The sequence below is a fragment of the Scyliorhinus torazame genome, chromosome 16 (assembly GCF_047496885.1).
Source record: "Scyliorhinus torazame isolate Kashiwa2021f chromosome 16, sScyTor2.1, whole genome shotgun sequence".
Classification (NCBI taxonomy): domain Eukaryota; kingdom Metazoa; phylum Chordata; class Chondrichthyes; order Carcharhiniformes; family Scyliorhinidae; genus Scyliorhinus; species Scyliorhinus torazame.
In genome coordinates, this window is record NC_092722.1 from 73481679 (window position 1) to 73497650 (window position 15972).

Genomic DNA, 15972 nt, shown 5'->3' on the forward strand with positions numbered 1-15972 from the left:
GAGTATGGCCATGTTGAGTGTTGTGATGTTGAGAGTTGCAACGTTGAATGTTGTGATGTTGAATGTGGCGATGTTGAGTGTTGTGATGTTGAGAGTTGCAACGTTGAATGTTGTGATGTTGAATGTGGCGATGTTGAGTGTTCTGATGTTGATGGTTGTGATGTTGAGGATTGTGATATTGTGGGTTGTGATGTTGAGAGTTGCAATGTTGAATTTTGTGATGTTGAGGGTTGTGATGTTGAGTATGGCCATGTTGAGGTTTGCAATGTTGAGTGTTGTGATGATGAATGTGGCGATGTTGAGTGTTCTGATGTTGAGTGTTCTGATGTTGAGTGTTCTGATGTTGAGGGTTATGATGTTGAGGGTTGTGATATTGTGGGTTGTGGTGTTGAGTTTAGTGATGTTGAGGGTTGCAATGTTGAGTGTTGTGATGTTGAATGTGGCGATGTTGAGTGTTCTGATGTTGAGGGTTGTAATATTGTGGGTTGTGATGATGAGGGTTGTGATGTTGAGGTTTGCAATGTTGAATGTTGTGATGTTGAATGTGGCGATGTTGAGTGTTCTGACGTTGAGGGTTGTGATATTGTGGGTTGTGATGTTGAGGGTTGTGATGTTGAGGTTTGCAATGTTGAGTGTTCTGATGCTGTGGATTGTCATTTGAGTGTTGTGATGTTGAGAGTTGCGACATTGAATGTTGTGATGTTGAGTGTTCTGATGTTAAGGCTTACCATGTTGAGGGTTGCCGTGTTTTGATTTCCAAGGTGACGATGTTGAGTGTTGCGATGTTGAGGGTTGCAAAGTTGAGTGTTGTGATGTTGAGTATGGCCATGTTGAGTGTTCTGATGTTGAGGGTTGTGATATTGTGGGTTCTGATGCTGAGGGTTGTGATGTTGAGGGTTGTGATGTTGAATGTGGCGATGTTGAGTGTTCTGATGTTGAGGGTTGTGATGTTGAGTGTTGCGACGTTGAGTGTTGTGATGCTGTGGATTGTCATATTGAGTGTTGTGATGTTGAGGTTTGCAATGTTGAATGTTGTGTTGTTGAGGGTTGTGATATTGTGGGTTGTGATGTTGAGGGTTGTGATGTTGTGGTTTGCAATGTTGAATGTGGCGATGTTGAGTGTTCTGATGTTGAGGGTTGTGATATTGTGGGTTGTGATGTTGAGTGTTGTGATGTTGAGTGTTGTGATATTGTGGGTTGTGATGTTGAAGGTTGTGATGTTGAGGGTTGTGATATTGTGGGTTGTGATGTTGAGGGTTGTGATGTTGAGTGTTGTGATTTTGAGTGTTGTGATGTTGAGCGTTGCAATGTTGAGTGTTGTGATGTTGAATGTGGCGATGTTGAGTGTTCTGATGTTGAGGGTTGTGATATTGTGGGTTGTGATGTTGAGTGTTGTGATGTTGAGCGTTGCAATGTTGAGTGTTGTGATGTTGAGTATGTCGATGTTGAGTGTTGCGATGTTGAGGGTTGCAAAGTTGAGTGTTGTGATGTTGAGTATGGCGATGTTGAGTGTTCTGATGTTGAGGGTTGTGATGTTGAGTGTTGCGACGTTGAGTGTTGTGATGCTGTGGATTGTCATATTGAGTGTTGTGATGTTGAAAGTTGCGACATTGAATGTTGTGATGTTGTGTGTTCTGATGTTAAGGCTTACCATGTTGAGGGTTGCCGTGTTGTGATTTCCAAGGTGACGATGTTGAGTGTTGCGATGTTGAGGGTTGCAAAGTTGAGTTTTGTGATGTTGAGTATGGCCATGTTGAGTGTTGTGATGTTGAGGTTTGCAATGTTGAGTGTTGTGATGTTGAGGTTTGCAATGTTGAATGTTGTGATGTTGAATGTGGCGATGTTGAGTGTTCTGATGTTGAGGGTTGTGATATTGTGGGTTGTGATGTTGAGGGTTGTGATGTTGAGGGTTGTGATATTGTGGGTTGTGATGTTGAGTGTTGTGTTGTTGAGCGTTGTGATGTTGAGTGTTGTGATGTTGAGGGTTGTGATGTTGAGGTTTGCAATGTTGAGTGTTGTGATGTTGAGGGTTGTGATGTTGAGGGTTGTGATGTTGAGTGTTGTGATGTTGAGGTTTGCAATGTTGAGTGTTGTGATGTTGAATGTGGCAATGTTGAGTGTTCTGATGTTGAGGGTTGTGATATTGTGGGTTGTGATGTTGAGTGTTGTGATGTTGAGAGTTGCAATGTTGAATGTTGTGATGTTGAATGTGGAGATGTTGAGTGTTCTGATGTTGAGGGTTGTGATGTTGAGTATGGCCATGTTGAAGTTTGCAATGTTGAGTGTTGTGATGTTGAATGTGGCGATGTTGAGTGTTCTGATGTTGAGGGTTGTGATGTTGAGGGTTGTGATATTGTGGGTTGTGATGTTGAGAGTTGCAATGTTGAATGTTGTGATGTTGCGGGTTGTGATGTTGAGTATGGCCATGTTGAGGTTTGCAATGTTGAGTGTTGTGATGTTGAATGTGGCGATGTTGAGTGTTCTGATGTTGAGTGTTCTGATGTTGAGTGTTCTGATGTTGAGGGTTGTGATGTTGAGGGTTGTGATATTGTGGAGTGTGATGTTGAGTGTTGTGATGTTGAGGGTTGCAATGTTGAGTGTTGTGATGTTGAATGTGGCGATGTTGAGTGTTCTGATGTTGAGGGTTGTGATATTGTGGGTTGTGATGTTGAGGGTTGTGATGTTGAGGTTTGCATTGTTGAGTGTTGTGATGCTGTGGATTGTCATTTGAGTGTTGTGATGTTGAGAGTTGCGACATTGAATGTTGTGATGTTGAGTGTTCTGATGTTAAGGCTTACCATGTTGAGGGTTGCCGTGTTGTGATTTCCAAGGTGACAATTTGAGTGTTTCGATGTTGAGGGTTGCAAAGTTGAGTGTTGTGATGTTGAGTATGGCCATATTGAGTGTTGTGATGTTGAGGTTTGCAATGTTGATTGTTGTGATGCTGTGGATTGTCATATTGAGTGTTGTGATGTTGAGTGTTGTGATGTTGAGAGTTGCAATGTTGAATGTTGTGATGTTGAATGTGGCGATGTTGAGTGTTCTGATGTTGAGGGTTGTGATATTGTGGGTTGAGGTGTTGGGTGTTGTGATGTTGAGAGTTGCAATGTTGAATGTTGTGATGTTGAATGTGGCGATGTTGAGTGTTCTGATGTTGATGGTTGTGATGTTGAGGGTTGTGATATTGTGGGTTGTGATGTTGAGAGTTGCAATGTTGAATTTTGTGATGTTGAGTATGGCCATGTTGAGGTTTGCAATGTTGAGTGTTGTGATGATGAATGTGGCGATGTTGAGTGTTCTGATGTTGAGTGTTCTGATGTTGAGTGTTCTGATGTTGAGGGTTATGATGTTGAGGGTTGTGATATTGTGGGTTGTGGTGTTGAGTTTAGTGATGTTGAGGTTTGCAATGTTGAATGTTGTGATGTTGAATGTGGCGATGTTGAGTGTTGTGATGTTGAGGGTTGTGATATTGTGGGTTCTGATGTTGAGGGTTGTGATGTTGAGGTTTGCAATGTTGAGTGTTGTGATGTTGAATGTGGCAATGTTGAGTGTTCTGATGTTGAGGGTTGTGATATTGTGGGTTGTGATGTTGAGGGTTGTGATGTTGAGTGTTGCGACGTTGAGTGTTGTGATGCTGTGGATTGTCATTTGAGTGTTGTGATGTTGAGAGTTGCGACATTGAATGTTGTGATGTTGAGTGTTCTGATGTGAAGGCTTACCATGTTGAGGGTTGCCGTGTTGTGATTTCCAAGGTGACGATGTTGAGTGTTGCGATGTTGAGGGTTGCAAAGTTGAGTGTTGTGATGTTGAGTATGGCCATGTTGAGTGTTGTGATGTTGAGAGTTGCAACGTTGAATGTTGTGATGTTGAATGTGGCGATGTTGAGTGTTGTGATGTTGAGAGTTGCAACGTTGAATGTTGTGATGTTGAATGTGGCGATGTTGAGTGTTCTGATGTTGATGGTTGTGATGTTGAGGATTGTGATATTGTGGGTTGTGATGTTGAGAGTTGCAATGTTGAATTTTGTGATGTTGAGGGTTGTGATGTTGAGTATGGCCATGTTGAGGTTTGCAATGTTGAGTGTTGTGATGATGAATGTGGCGATGTTGAGTGTTCTGATGTTGAGTGTTCTGATGTTGAGTGTTCTGATGTTGAGGGTTATGATGTTGAGGGTTGTGATATTGTGGGTTGTGGTGTTGAGTTTAGTGATGTTGAGGGTTGCAATGTTGAGTGTTGTGATGTTGAATGTGGCGATGTTGAGTGTTCTGATGTTGAGGGTTGTAATATTGTGGGTTGTGATGATGAGGGTTGTGATGTTGAGGTTTGCAATGTTGAATGTTGTGATGTTGAATGTGGCGATGTTGAGTGTTCTGACGTTGAGGGTTGTGATATTGTGGGTTGTGATGTTGAAGGTTGTGATGTTGAGGTTTGCAATGTTGAGTGTTCTGATGCTGTGGATTGTCATTTGAGTGTTGTGATGTTGAGAGTTGCGACATTGAATGTTGTGATGTTGAGTGTTCTGATGTTAAGGCTTACCATGTTGAGGGTTGCCGTGTTTTGATTTCCAAGGTGACGATGTTGAGTGTTGCGATGTTGAGGGTTGCAAAGTTGAGTGTTGTGATGTTGAGTATGGCCATGTTGAGTGTTCTGATGTTGAGGGTTGTGATATTGTGGGTTCTGATGCTGAGGGTTGTGATGTTGAGGGTTGTGATGTTGAATGTGGCGATGTTGAGTGTTCTGATGTTGAGGGTTGTGATGTTGAGTGTTGCGACGTTGAGTGTTGTGATGCTGTGGATTGTCATATTGAGTGTTGTGATGTTGAGGTTTGCAATGTTGAATGTTGTGTTGTTGAGGGTTGTTATATTGTTTGTTGTGATGTTGAATGTTGTGATGTTGAGGGTTGCAACGTTGAGTGTTGTGATGTTGAGGGTTGTGATATTGTGGGTTGTGATGTTGAGGGTTGTGATGTTGTGGTTTGCAATGTTGAATGTGGCGATGTTGAGTGTTCTGATGTTGAGGGTTGTGATATTGTGGGTTGTGATGTTGAGTGTTGTGATGTTGAGTGTTGTGATATTGTGGGTTGTGATGTTGAAGGTTGTGATGTTGAGGGTTGTGATATTGTGGGTTGTGATGTTGAGGGTTGTGATGTTGAGTGTTGTGATTTTGAGTGTTGTGATGTTGAGCGTTGCAATGTTGAGTGTTGTGATGTTGAATGTGGCGATGTTGAGTGTTCTGATGTTGAGGGTTGTGATATTGTGGGTTGTGATGTTGAGTGTTGTGATGTTGAGCGTTGCAATGTTGAGTGTTGTGATGTTGAGTATGTCGATGTTGAGTGTTGCGATGTTGAGGGTTGCAAAGTTGAGTGTTGTGATGTTGAGTATGGCGATGTTGAGTGTTCTGATGTTGAGGGTTGTGATGTTGAGTGTTGCGACGTTGAGTGTTGTGATGCTGTGGATTGTCATATTGAGTGTTGTGATGTTGAGTGTTGTGATGTTGAGGGTTGTGATATTGTGTGTTGTGATGTTGAGTGTTGTGATGTTGAGTGTTGCAATGTTGAGTGTTGTGATATTGAGTGTTGTGATATTGTGAGTTGTGATGTTGAGGGTTGTGATGTTGAATGTGGCGATGTTGAGTGTTCTGATGTTGAGGGTTGTGATATTGTGGGTTCTGATGTTGAGGGTTGTGATGTTGAGTGTTGTGATGTTGAGGGTTGTGATGTTGAATGTTGTGATGTTGAGTGTTCTGATATTGTGGGTTGTGATATTGTGGGTTGTGATGTTGAGGGTTGTGATGTTGAGTGTTGCGATTTTGAGTGTTGTGATGTTGAGTGTTGTGATGTTGAGGGTTGTGATGTTGAATGTGGCGATGTTGAGTGTTCTGATGTTGAGGGTTGTGATATTGTGGGTTCTGATGTTGAGGGTTGTGATGTTGAGTGTTGTGATGTTGAGTGTTGTGATGTTGAATGTTGTGATGTTGAGTGTTCTGATATTGTGGGTTGTGATATTGTGGGTTGTGATGTTGAGGGTTGTGATGTTGAGTGTTGCGATTTTGAGTGTTGTGATGTTGAATGTGGCGATGTTGAGTGTTCTGATGTTGAGGGTTGTGATGTTGAGGGTTGTGATGTTGAGGTTTGCAATGTTGAGTGTTGTGATGTTGAATGTGGCGATGTTGAGTGTTGTGATGTTGAGTGTTGTGATGTTGAGGGTTGTGATGTTGAGGGTTGTGATATTGTGGGTTGTGATGTTGAGGGTTGTGATGTTGAGGGTTGTGATATTGTGGGTTGTGATGTTGAGTGTTCTGATGTTGAGTGTTGTGATGTTGAGGGTTTAGATATTGTGGGTTGTGATGTTGTGGGTTGTGATGTTGAGGGTTGTGATGTTGTGGGTTGTGATGTTGAGGGTTGTGATGTTGTGGGTTGTGATGTTGAGTGTTCTGATGTTGAGTGTTGTGATGTTGAGGGTTGTGATGTTGAGGGTTGTGATATTGTGGGTTGTGATGTTGAGGGTTGTGATGTTGTGGGTTGTGATGTTGAGTGTTCTGATGTTGAGTGTTGTGATGTTGAGGGTTGTGATATTGTGGGTTGTGATGTTGAGTATTGTGATGATGAGGGTTGCAATGTTGAGTGTTGTGATGTTGAATGTGGCGATGTTGAGGGTTGTGATGTTGAGGGTTGTGATGTTGAGGTTTGCAATGTTGAGTGTTGTGATGTTGAATGTGGCGATGTTGAGTGTTGTGATGTTGAGGGTTGTGATGTTGAGGGTTGTGATATTGTGGGTTGTGATGTTGAGGGTTGTGATGTTGAGGGTTGTGATATTGTGGGTTGTGATGTTGAGTGTTCTGATGTTGAGTGTTGTGATGTTGAGGGTTGTGATATTGTGGGTTGTGATGTTGTGGGTTGTGATGTTGAGGGTTGTGATGTTGTGGGTTGTGATGTTGAGGGTTGTGATGTTGTGGGTTGTGATGTTGAGTGTTCTGATGTTGAGTGTTGTGATGTTGAGGGTTGTGATGTTGAGGGTTGTGATATTGTGGGTTGTGATGTTGAGGGTTGTGATGTTGTGGGTTGTGATGTTGAGTGTTCTGATGTTGAGTGTTGTGATGTTGAGGGTTGTGATATTGTGGGTTGTGATGTTGAGTATTGTGATGATGAGGGTTGCAATGTTGATTGTTGTGATGTTGAATGTGGCGATGTTGAGGGTTGAGATGTTGAGGGTTGAGATGTTGAGGCTTGCCATTTTGAGGGTTGCCATGTTGAGGGTTCTGATGTTGTGGGTTGTGATGTTGAGGGTTGTGATGTTGAGGGTTGTGATGTTGAGGGTTGTGATATTGTGGGTTGTGATGTTGAGGTTTGTGATGTTGAGGGTTGTGATGTTGAGGGTTGTGATGTTGAGGGTTGTGATATTGTGGGTTGCAATGTTGAGTGTTGTGATGTTGAATGTGGCGATGTTGAGTGTTCTGATGTTGAGGGTTGTGATGTTGAGTGTTGTGATATTGTGGGTTGTGATGTTGAGGGTTGTGATGTTGAGGGTTGTGATATTGTGGGTTGTGATGTTGAGGGTTGTGGTGTTGAGTGTTGTGATGTTGAGCATTGCAATGTTGAGTGTTGTGATGTTGAATGTGGCGATGTTGAGTGTTCTGATGTTGAGGGTTGTGATATTGTGGGTTGTGATATTGTGGGTTGTGATGTTGAGGGTTGTGATGTTGAGGGTTGTGAAATTGTGGGTTGTGATGTTGAGGGTTGTGGTGTTGAGTGTTGTGATGTTGAGCATTGCAATGTTGAGTGTTGTGATGTTGAATGTGGCGATGTTGAGTGTTCTGATGTTGAGGGTTGTGATATTGTGGGTTGTGATATTGTGGGTTGTGATGTTGAGCGTTGTGATATTGTGGGTTGTGATGTTGAAGGTTGTGATGTTGAAGGTTGTGATGTTGAGGGTTGTGATGTTGAGGGTTGTGATATTGTGGGTTGTGATGTTGAGGGTTGTGGTGTTGGGTGTTGTGATGTTGAGAGTTGCAATGTTGAGGGTTGTGATGTTGAATGTGGCGATGTTGAGTGCTCTGATGTTGAGGGTTGTGATATTGTGGGTTGTGATATTGTGGGTTGTGATGTTGAGCGTTGTGATATTGTGGGTTGTGATGTTGAAGGTTGTGATGTTGAAGGTTGTGATGTTGAGGGTTCTGATGTTGAGGGTTGTGATATTGTGGGTTGTGATGTTGAGGGTTGTGATGTTGAGCGTTGTGATATTGTGGGTTGTGATGTTGAAGGTTGTGATGTTGAGGGTTGTGATATTGTGGGTTGTGATGTTGAGGGTTGTGATATTGTGGGTTGCAATGTTGAGTGTTGTGATGTTGAATGTGGCGATGTTGAGTGTTCTGATGTTGAGGGTTGTGATATTGTGGGTTGTGATGTTGAGGGTTGTGATGTTGAGGGTTGTGATATTGTGGGTTGTGATGTTGAGGGTTGTGGTGTTGAGTGTTGTGATGTTGAGCATTGCAATGTTGAGTGTTGTGATGTTGAATGTGGCGATGTTGAGTGTTCTGATGTTGAGGGTTGTGATATTGTGGGTTGTGATATTGTGGGTTGTGATGTTGAGGGTTGTGATGTTGAGGGTTGTGAAATTGTGGGTTGTGATGTTGAGGGTTGTGGTGTTGAGTGTTGTGATGTTGAGCATTGCAATGTTGAGTGTTGTGATGTTGAATGTGGCGATGTTGAGTGTTCTGATGTTGAGGGTTGTGATATTGTGGGTTGTGATATTGTGGGTTGTGATGTTGAGCGTTGTGATATTGTGGGTTGTGATGTTGAAGTTTGTGATGTTGAAGGTTGTGATGTTGAGGGTTGTGATGTTGAGGGTTGTGATATTGTGGGTTGTGATGTTGAGGGTTGTGGTGTTGGGTGTTGTGATGTTGAGAGTTGCAATGTTGAGGGTTGTGATGTTGAATGTGGCGATGTTGAGTGCTCTGATGTTGAGGGTTGTGATATTGTGGGTTGTGATATTGTGGGTTGTGATGTTGAGCGTTGTGATATTGTGGGTTGTGATGTTGAAGGTTGTGATGTTGAAGGTTGTGATGTTGAGGGTTCTGATGTTGAGGGTTGTGATATTGTGGGTTGTGATGTTGAGGGTTGTGATGTTGAGCGTTGTGATATTGTGGGTTGTGATGTTGAAGGTTGTGATGTTGAGGGTTGTGATATTGTGGGTTGTGATGTTGAGGGTTGCGTTGTTGAGTGTTGTGACATTGGGGGTTTACATTTTGAAGGTTGCTGTTTTCGGGGTTGTGATTTTGAGGATGCCAACGTGCGTTGCTGACCTGGATCTTTGAGCTCTCTGGAGATCATCTTGTCAAGCATGAGCGGTTGGCGGATGACCTTTGCCCGATTTCCTTTTTTCAGTGGTTTAGTGATGAGGAACAGGTCGGTGAAGAGGAGACAGTGAACCTCAGTCTGAGAGAATGAGACAGGAGATGAGGTGTGAGTGCTCGGAGAATCTCCAGGACCACGTACGGTAGCAATTAGTCTTTTCTCTCTCTTCTTCCCAGATGACACATCACCACAACATGGCCCTCCCTGTCAGATCTGTCTGCCACACACACACTCCATTTGATAGAGAGATATACAGAGAATCTATCCAGGGGAAAGTGTGAAGCGGTCAGGGGAGAGTGGGAACGATAGGATGATTTGCAGGAGAGTGCAAGTGAGAGGGAGAGAGAGAGGGCAAGAGAGGGAGAGAGGGCAAGAGAGGGGTACACGTTAGCACAGTGGGGTGCACAGTAGCACAATGGGGGCAGCACAGTAGCACAGTGATTAGCACAGTTGCTTCGCAGCTCCAGGGTCCCAGGTTCAATTCCCGGCTTGGAACACTGTCTGTGCGGAGTCTGTACATCCTCCCCGTGTGTGCGTGGGTTTCCTCCGGGTGCTCCGGTTTCCTCCCACAGTCCAAAGATGTGCAGGTTAGGTAGATTGGCCATGATCAATTGCCCTTAGATTGGGTGGGGTTACTGGTTCATGGGGATAGGCTGGAGGTGTGGGCTTAAGTGGGATGCCCTTTCCAAGAGCCGGTGCAGACGCGATTGGCCGATTAGCCTCCTTCTGCACTATAAATTCTTTGATTATAAAAAGCGAGGGAGAGGGAGAGCAAAAGAGAGGATGAGGGAAAGAGAGAGGGCAAGGGAGGGAGAAAGAAAGAAGGAAAGAGGGCAAGAGAGAGGGAAAGAGAGGGAGAGAGAAATAAATAAGGAGAGAGGGCATGAGAGAGTGAGAGAGGGCAAGAGAGTGAGAAAGAGGTTGAGAGAGAGGGCAAGAGAGAGGGAGAGAAGGAAAGACAGAGAGGAAGTGGGGGGCAAGATAGAAGGTCAAGAGAGAGGGAAAGAGAAAGGGAAAGAGAAAGGGCGAGAAGGAGAGAAGGCAAGAGAGAGGGAAGGCAAGAAAGAGGGCAAGAGGGAGAGAGTATAAGCGAGAGTGGGAGAGAGGCAAGAAAGGAGAGAGGGAGAGAGGAGAAGGAGAGAGGTTGAGAGCGAGAAGACTCGCGAGAGGGAGAGAGGTCAAGAATGGAGAGAATGGGCAAGAGAGATGGCGAGAGAGGGCAAGTGAGAGGGAGAGAAAGGGCAAGGAGGAGAGAGAGGAGGGAGAGGGAGCAAGGGAGGAGTGAGGGCAAGAGATAGAAAGAGAGAGCAAGGGAGAGGGAGAGTGAGAGAGAGGAAAGAGGGCAAGAGAGGGAGAGAGAAAGAGAGGAGAGAGGGCAAGAGAGAGTGTGAAAGAAGGTGATAGGGAGGACAAGAGAGAGGGAGGAGAGGGCAAGAGAGAGGGAGAGAGGGTGAGAGAGAGGGCAACAGAGTGGGAAAGTGGGTGAGAGAGAGAGAGGGGGAGAGGGCAAGAAAGAGGGAGCAAGGGCACGAGAGAGGGCAAGAGAGAGGGAGAAAGGCTGGTGAAGCAAAGACAGTGGACCTCTGTCTGAGAGAATGAGACAGAAAATGAGGTGTGAGTGCTCAGAGAATCTCCAGGGCCACGTATGGCAGTAATCAGTCTTTCCTCACTCTGCCCTCCAGATGACACATCACCACAACATGCCCCTCTCTGTCAGATATGTCAACCACACTCACCCCATTTGATAGAGAGATACAGAGAGAATATATCCAGGGGAAAGTGTGGGGAGAGGTCAGGGGAGAGTGGGAAGGATATGATGAGTGGCAGAGCAAGAGGCTGGAGGAGAGAGTTCTAGGCGCCCTCTGTGGTGTTCTTTGTGTTGCTAATTTCAGGATGATTGGCGTAGTGTTCACAGAGACCATAACATAGCTTTAACTTGAACAAAGCTATAAATTTATTAACACTACTTAATTGGTTTTGACACTTATTCCTATATAATACACAGTTGATAATTAACATATAATCTACACTCATCCACTACTAATCTCCACATTTTTATAAACTATGATCTTCTCTCACTCACACTATCTTTCCTGCAGTCTATACTCCATCTATCTCCTTCACATCTCTCCCCCACAAGGCTTAGCATCAATGTCTTATACACTTGTAACTCTAGCTACCTCTAGTGGCTGATACAGACATTTCATTAACCCTTGCAGTTCTGACATTTATGATAATGTCACATTCCCCTTCCTTTGGAAAAAAAGTTATAAACTTTGTTTGTGACATTTTTTCTTTGAACATTACACGAGCGAGCATGAATCATTAACTTGTTATTATTTTTTTACATTCAGTTGCAAAATAACTGTGAAGTCACATTGCTGATGATAAATGAATAGTTATTACAGTCATTACAAATTTAATCTGTTCGGTAGTCTCCTCGTTCTGTTAAATCTTCTCAGTGGTTTCGTCAAAGTATGCAATTGATTTCCCAAAATTGTCTTGCTGCATTGGTGACAAGGAAGGAAAGTCAATGTATTTTAAGATGTTATCCTGAGCAATAATGTTTTGAGCTTTAGATGGATCATGATGTTTTATTTGCAATAGTGCTCTTCTATTTCTTCTGAACATTGAATCTTGTTCAGTCTGAAGTACAATCTGGGTGTGAATTGTCTAAAAACTTTAGCTATGTGTTGCTATCCACCATCAGGATTTTGTATACGTACGTAGTCTCCCTCTTTTAATTTTGATGAAGGTTTTGTGTGCTTGTCATAGTTTTCTTTATGTTTCTGTTTCCGTAATCTTCGGCAGTTGTGTATCTCTTGATAATCGATATCTCAGGTTATCTCGGGTAACGTGGTGTGAATTTTTCTTCCCATATACATCTGGCCGGCAATAAACTTGATGACAATGATGTGGCTCTGTACGTCAACAGTGCCAAAGATAAATCTTTGTTGTCATCGATTGCTTTATGGAAGTTTTTTGACTATTCCTACGCCTTTCTCTGCTTTGCCATTTGATTGAGGATACAATGGGCTTGACGTGATGTGATTAAAATTATACCTTTCTGCAAATTGTGTCCACTCCCAGCTTGTGAAGCAAGGACCATTGTCAGAGACAACGTGTAAAGGTATTCCATGGTGAGCAAAAATGGATTTTGCTGCACGTATGACAGATCCTTTCATTGAATCATTCTTCCCTCTTGGGTATTTGGTAGTGTTCCCTCATAATGTTGGTGTTCAGGTCTTTTCGATCGATGCAGATCCTTAAGTCTCCATTAGGTTTGCATACGCATACCATCGAACTGACCCAGTCCGTCGGTTGAATGACCTTGGAGATGACATCTTGCTGTTGCATGTGGACAAGCTCGGTCTTGAGACGCTCTCTCAATGGAGCTGGCACTTGTCTTGGTGCATGTATCACCGGGTTGGCATCCTTTTTTAGTTTGATTGAGTATGTAAAGGGTAGGGTCGCATTCCCGAGAAAATATGTGCATACTTGTCCAAACGTTGACGAATTTCATGCTGTAGCGTGTCTTTCAGCTTATTGGTTTTATCCGCTTTATTACGATTAATTTACTTCAAACATCCACCCCAATTAGCGCTGACTTATCTTCCATAATATCAAAGTCGATTGGTATTTCGATGTCGCCATTTCTAACAATGAGACAGCAGGAACCGCTTGTGGTATGGTGTTACCATTGTAATCGGTCAGTCGACAAGTAGATTTCTGTATTAGAGGTATACTGTATGCTTGTCTTAAATTCTTTTCTATAATAAGATTTGCATGTGCTCCTGTATCAATTTTAAATGGTATATCTGAGCCATTTATGGATCTTTCTGTAGTCATGGTAGGATTTTTAAAATGTGGTTACTGGAGAGGTTGCTGAGAAATGACACGGTGCTGCAAAGTGGTTGAACTTGCAACACTTGGAACATTGTTTGCCTTTTGCCAGGCAACGTTTTTTAATGTGAGCGTGGCCACAGCGTGTGCGCATCATCACGCTTGTGACGTCACTCTCAAAATGGCCACCTGCCATTGTAGGCAGTTTTCTGTGCTGCGACACAGCATTAATGGCTATGCTATTAATTACTAAATTCAGGATGGTTGGCGTAGTGTTCACAAAGATCACAAAATTTAGCTTTAACTTGAACAAAGCTATAAATGTATTAACACTACTTAATTGGATTCACCACTTACTCCTATATAATACACAATTGATAATTAACGTACAATCTACACTCATCTACTACTAATCTCTACACTATTATAAACTATGATCTGCTCTCACTCACACTATCTTTCCTTCAGCCTGTACTCTAGCTATCTCCTTCAACGTCTCTCCCCCACAAGGCTGAGCATTAATGGTGTATATACTTATAACTCCAGCTCCCTCTCGTGGCTGATCTAGACATTTCATTAACCCTTGCAGCTCTTTCATTTATGATAATATCACACCCACTATTCTCTGTGTAAAAAACCTCCCTCACACATCTCCTCTAAACTTTGCCCCTCGCACCTTAAACCTATGTCCCTGAGTAATTGACTCTTCCACTCTGGGAGAAAGCTTCTGACTGGCCACTCTGCCCATGCCCCTCATAATTTTGTAGAGGGCAAAAGAGAAGGAGAAAGGATGAGAGAGAGGGCAAGAGAAATGTTGAGAGGGAGGCAGTGAGAGAGAGGGCAAGAGAAAGCGAGAGAAAGGGCAAGAGAGACAGGGCAAGACAGAGAGGACAAGAGAGAAGGAGAGGGGGCAAGCGAGAGGGCGAGAGAGGGAGAGAAGGGGCAAGAGAGAGAGAGAGAGAAAAGAGAGAGGGAGAGAGAGCAAGAGAGGGAGAGAGAGCAAGAGAGGGAGAGAGAGGGCAAGAGAGAGGGCAAGAGAGAGGGCAAGAGAGAGGGCAAGAGAGAGAGAGAGAGGGCAAGAGAGGGAGAGAGGGCAAGAGAAGAGGAGAGAGGGCAAGAGAGGAGGAGAGAGGGCAAGAGAGTGGGAGAGAGGGCAAGACAGATGTAGAGAGGGCAAGAGAGATAGAGAGGGCAAGGGAGAAGGAGATAGGGCAAGGGAGAAGGAGAGAGGGCAAGGAAGGGAGGGAGAGAGGGCAAGAACAAGGGAGAGAGAGAGGACAAGAGAGGAGTAGAGAGGGCAAGAGAGGGAGAGAGGGCAAGTGAGAAGGCAAGAGGGCAAGAGAGAGGGAGGCAAGGCCAGAGAGAAGGAGAGAGGGCAAGAGAGGGAGGGAGAGAGGGCAAGAGAGAAGGAGGAGGGCAAGAGAGAGGGAGAGAGACAGATCAAGAGAGAGGAAGAGAGGGCAAGATAGAGAGGGGAAAAGGACAACAGAGAGGGATATAGGACAGCAAAGATGGGGAAAAGAGTGAGAGAGAGGACAAGAGAGAGGGATAGAGGACAAGATAGAGCGGGCAAGAGGGCAAGGGAGAGAGGGAAAGAGCTTGGGAGAGTGGGAGGGAGCGAGAGAAAGAGAGAGACAGAGAGAGGGAGAGATGACAAGAAAAGGAGAGAGGGCAAGAGAGGGGAAGGGAGGGCACGAAAGAGGGAGAGAAGGCAAGACGGAAGGGAGAGATGCAAGAGGGAGGGCAAGGAAGAGCACGAGTTAGGGCAAGAGTGAGGGCTGGAAATAAGACAAGAGGGAGAGAGGGCATGAGTGAGATAGAGAGGACAAGAGAGAGGGAGAGAAGGAAAGACAGCGTGAAGGGGGAACGAGGAAGGGTGCAAGGGGAGGAAGGAGGAGAGATGGACAGATTGTTGTGAATGACTGAGGGAGTGACGTGCAGCAGGTAGAGGGGAAGGGGGGAGGAAGGGAGAGAAGGAGAATGGGAGAGGAAGGGGCTGGCAGACAGAGAGATAGAGGGATGGAGTGATCAAGAGGGGGAGATGGAGATATATAGATTTGTGGAGGTGGGGGTGGGGGGGGGGGGGTGGGTAGAGGGAAATAAAGCTGTGTGAGATAATTCCCCGGATTCCGGTACCTTGCTATCTCGTCCTTCCTTCATCTTCAAGCTGCCTTCCTGGAGCAATATTCGGACATAGTGAGGTCCGATACCCACCATCGGCAGAGTCAGATCCAGAACCGATAATTCCTTCACATTCTGTAAACGAGCAAAAACATCAACAGCACATAGCAAACCATCCAAACACATTGACACAAAATCCCCCACCTAACCCACCCTGAACCCCTCGATTAGATCCCAATCTGTACACTCCCGGGTATCTGTTATTCTATCTATAAACCAGACTGAGCACTTGGATTGGATTCTAGTCTGTAACTCACTCCCGGGTTTCTGTTATTCTATATTTTAACCACCCTGAACCCCTCGATTAGATTCCAGTCTGTAACTCACTCTCAGGTTTCTGTTATTCTATACATAAACCACTCCAAACTTCTCAATTAGATTCCAGTCTGTAACTCACTCTCGGGTATCTGATATTCTACATATAAACCACCCTGAACCACTCATAGAATCATCAAATTTACAGTGCAGAAGGAGGTCATTTGGCCCATCGAGTCTGCACCAACCATTGGAAAGAGCACCCTACTTAAGCCAAAGCCTCCACCCTATCATGGTAACCCTGTAACCCCACCTAACCTTTTTGGACACAAAGGGCAATT

General features: G+C 44.3%; 1 protein-coding gene across 5 annotated transcripts in view; it reads right to left on the bottom strand.

The window, feature by feature from the left end:
• The window catches only part of LOC140392876 (pleckstrin homology domain-containing family G member 5-like), a 243494-nt gene that overhangs the window by 76052 nt on the left and 151470 nt on the right, over positions 1 to 15972 (bottom strand). For all 5 annotated transcript variants that reach the window (XM_072478625.1, XM_072478627.1, XM_072478626.1 and 2 more), the window contains 2 exons: positions 15332 to 15451; positions 9301 to 9433 (listed from right to left, as the gene is read on the bottom strand). In XM_072478625.1, coding sequence (XP_072334726.1) covers positions 9301 to 9433; positions 15332 to 15451 — 253 coding nt within the window. The remainder of the gene's footprint in view (positions 1 to 9300; positions 9434 to 15331; positions 15452 to 15972) is intronic.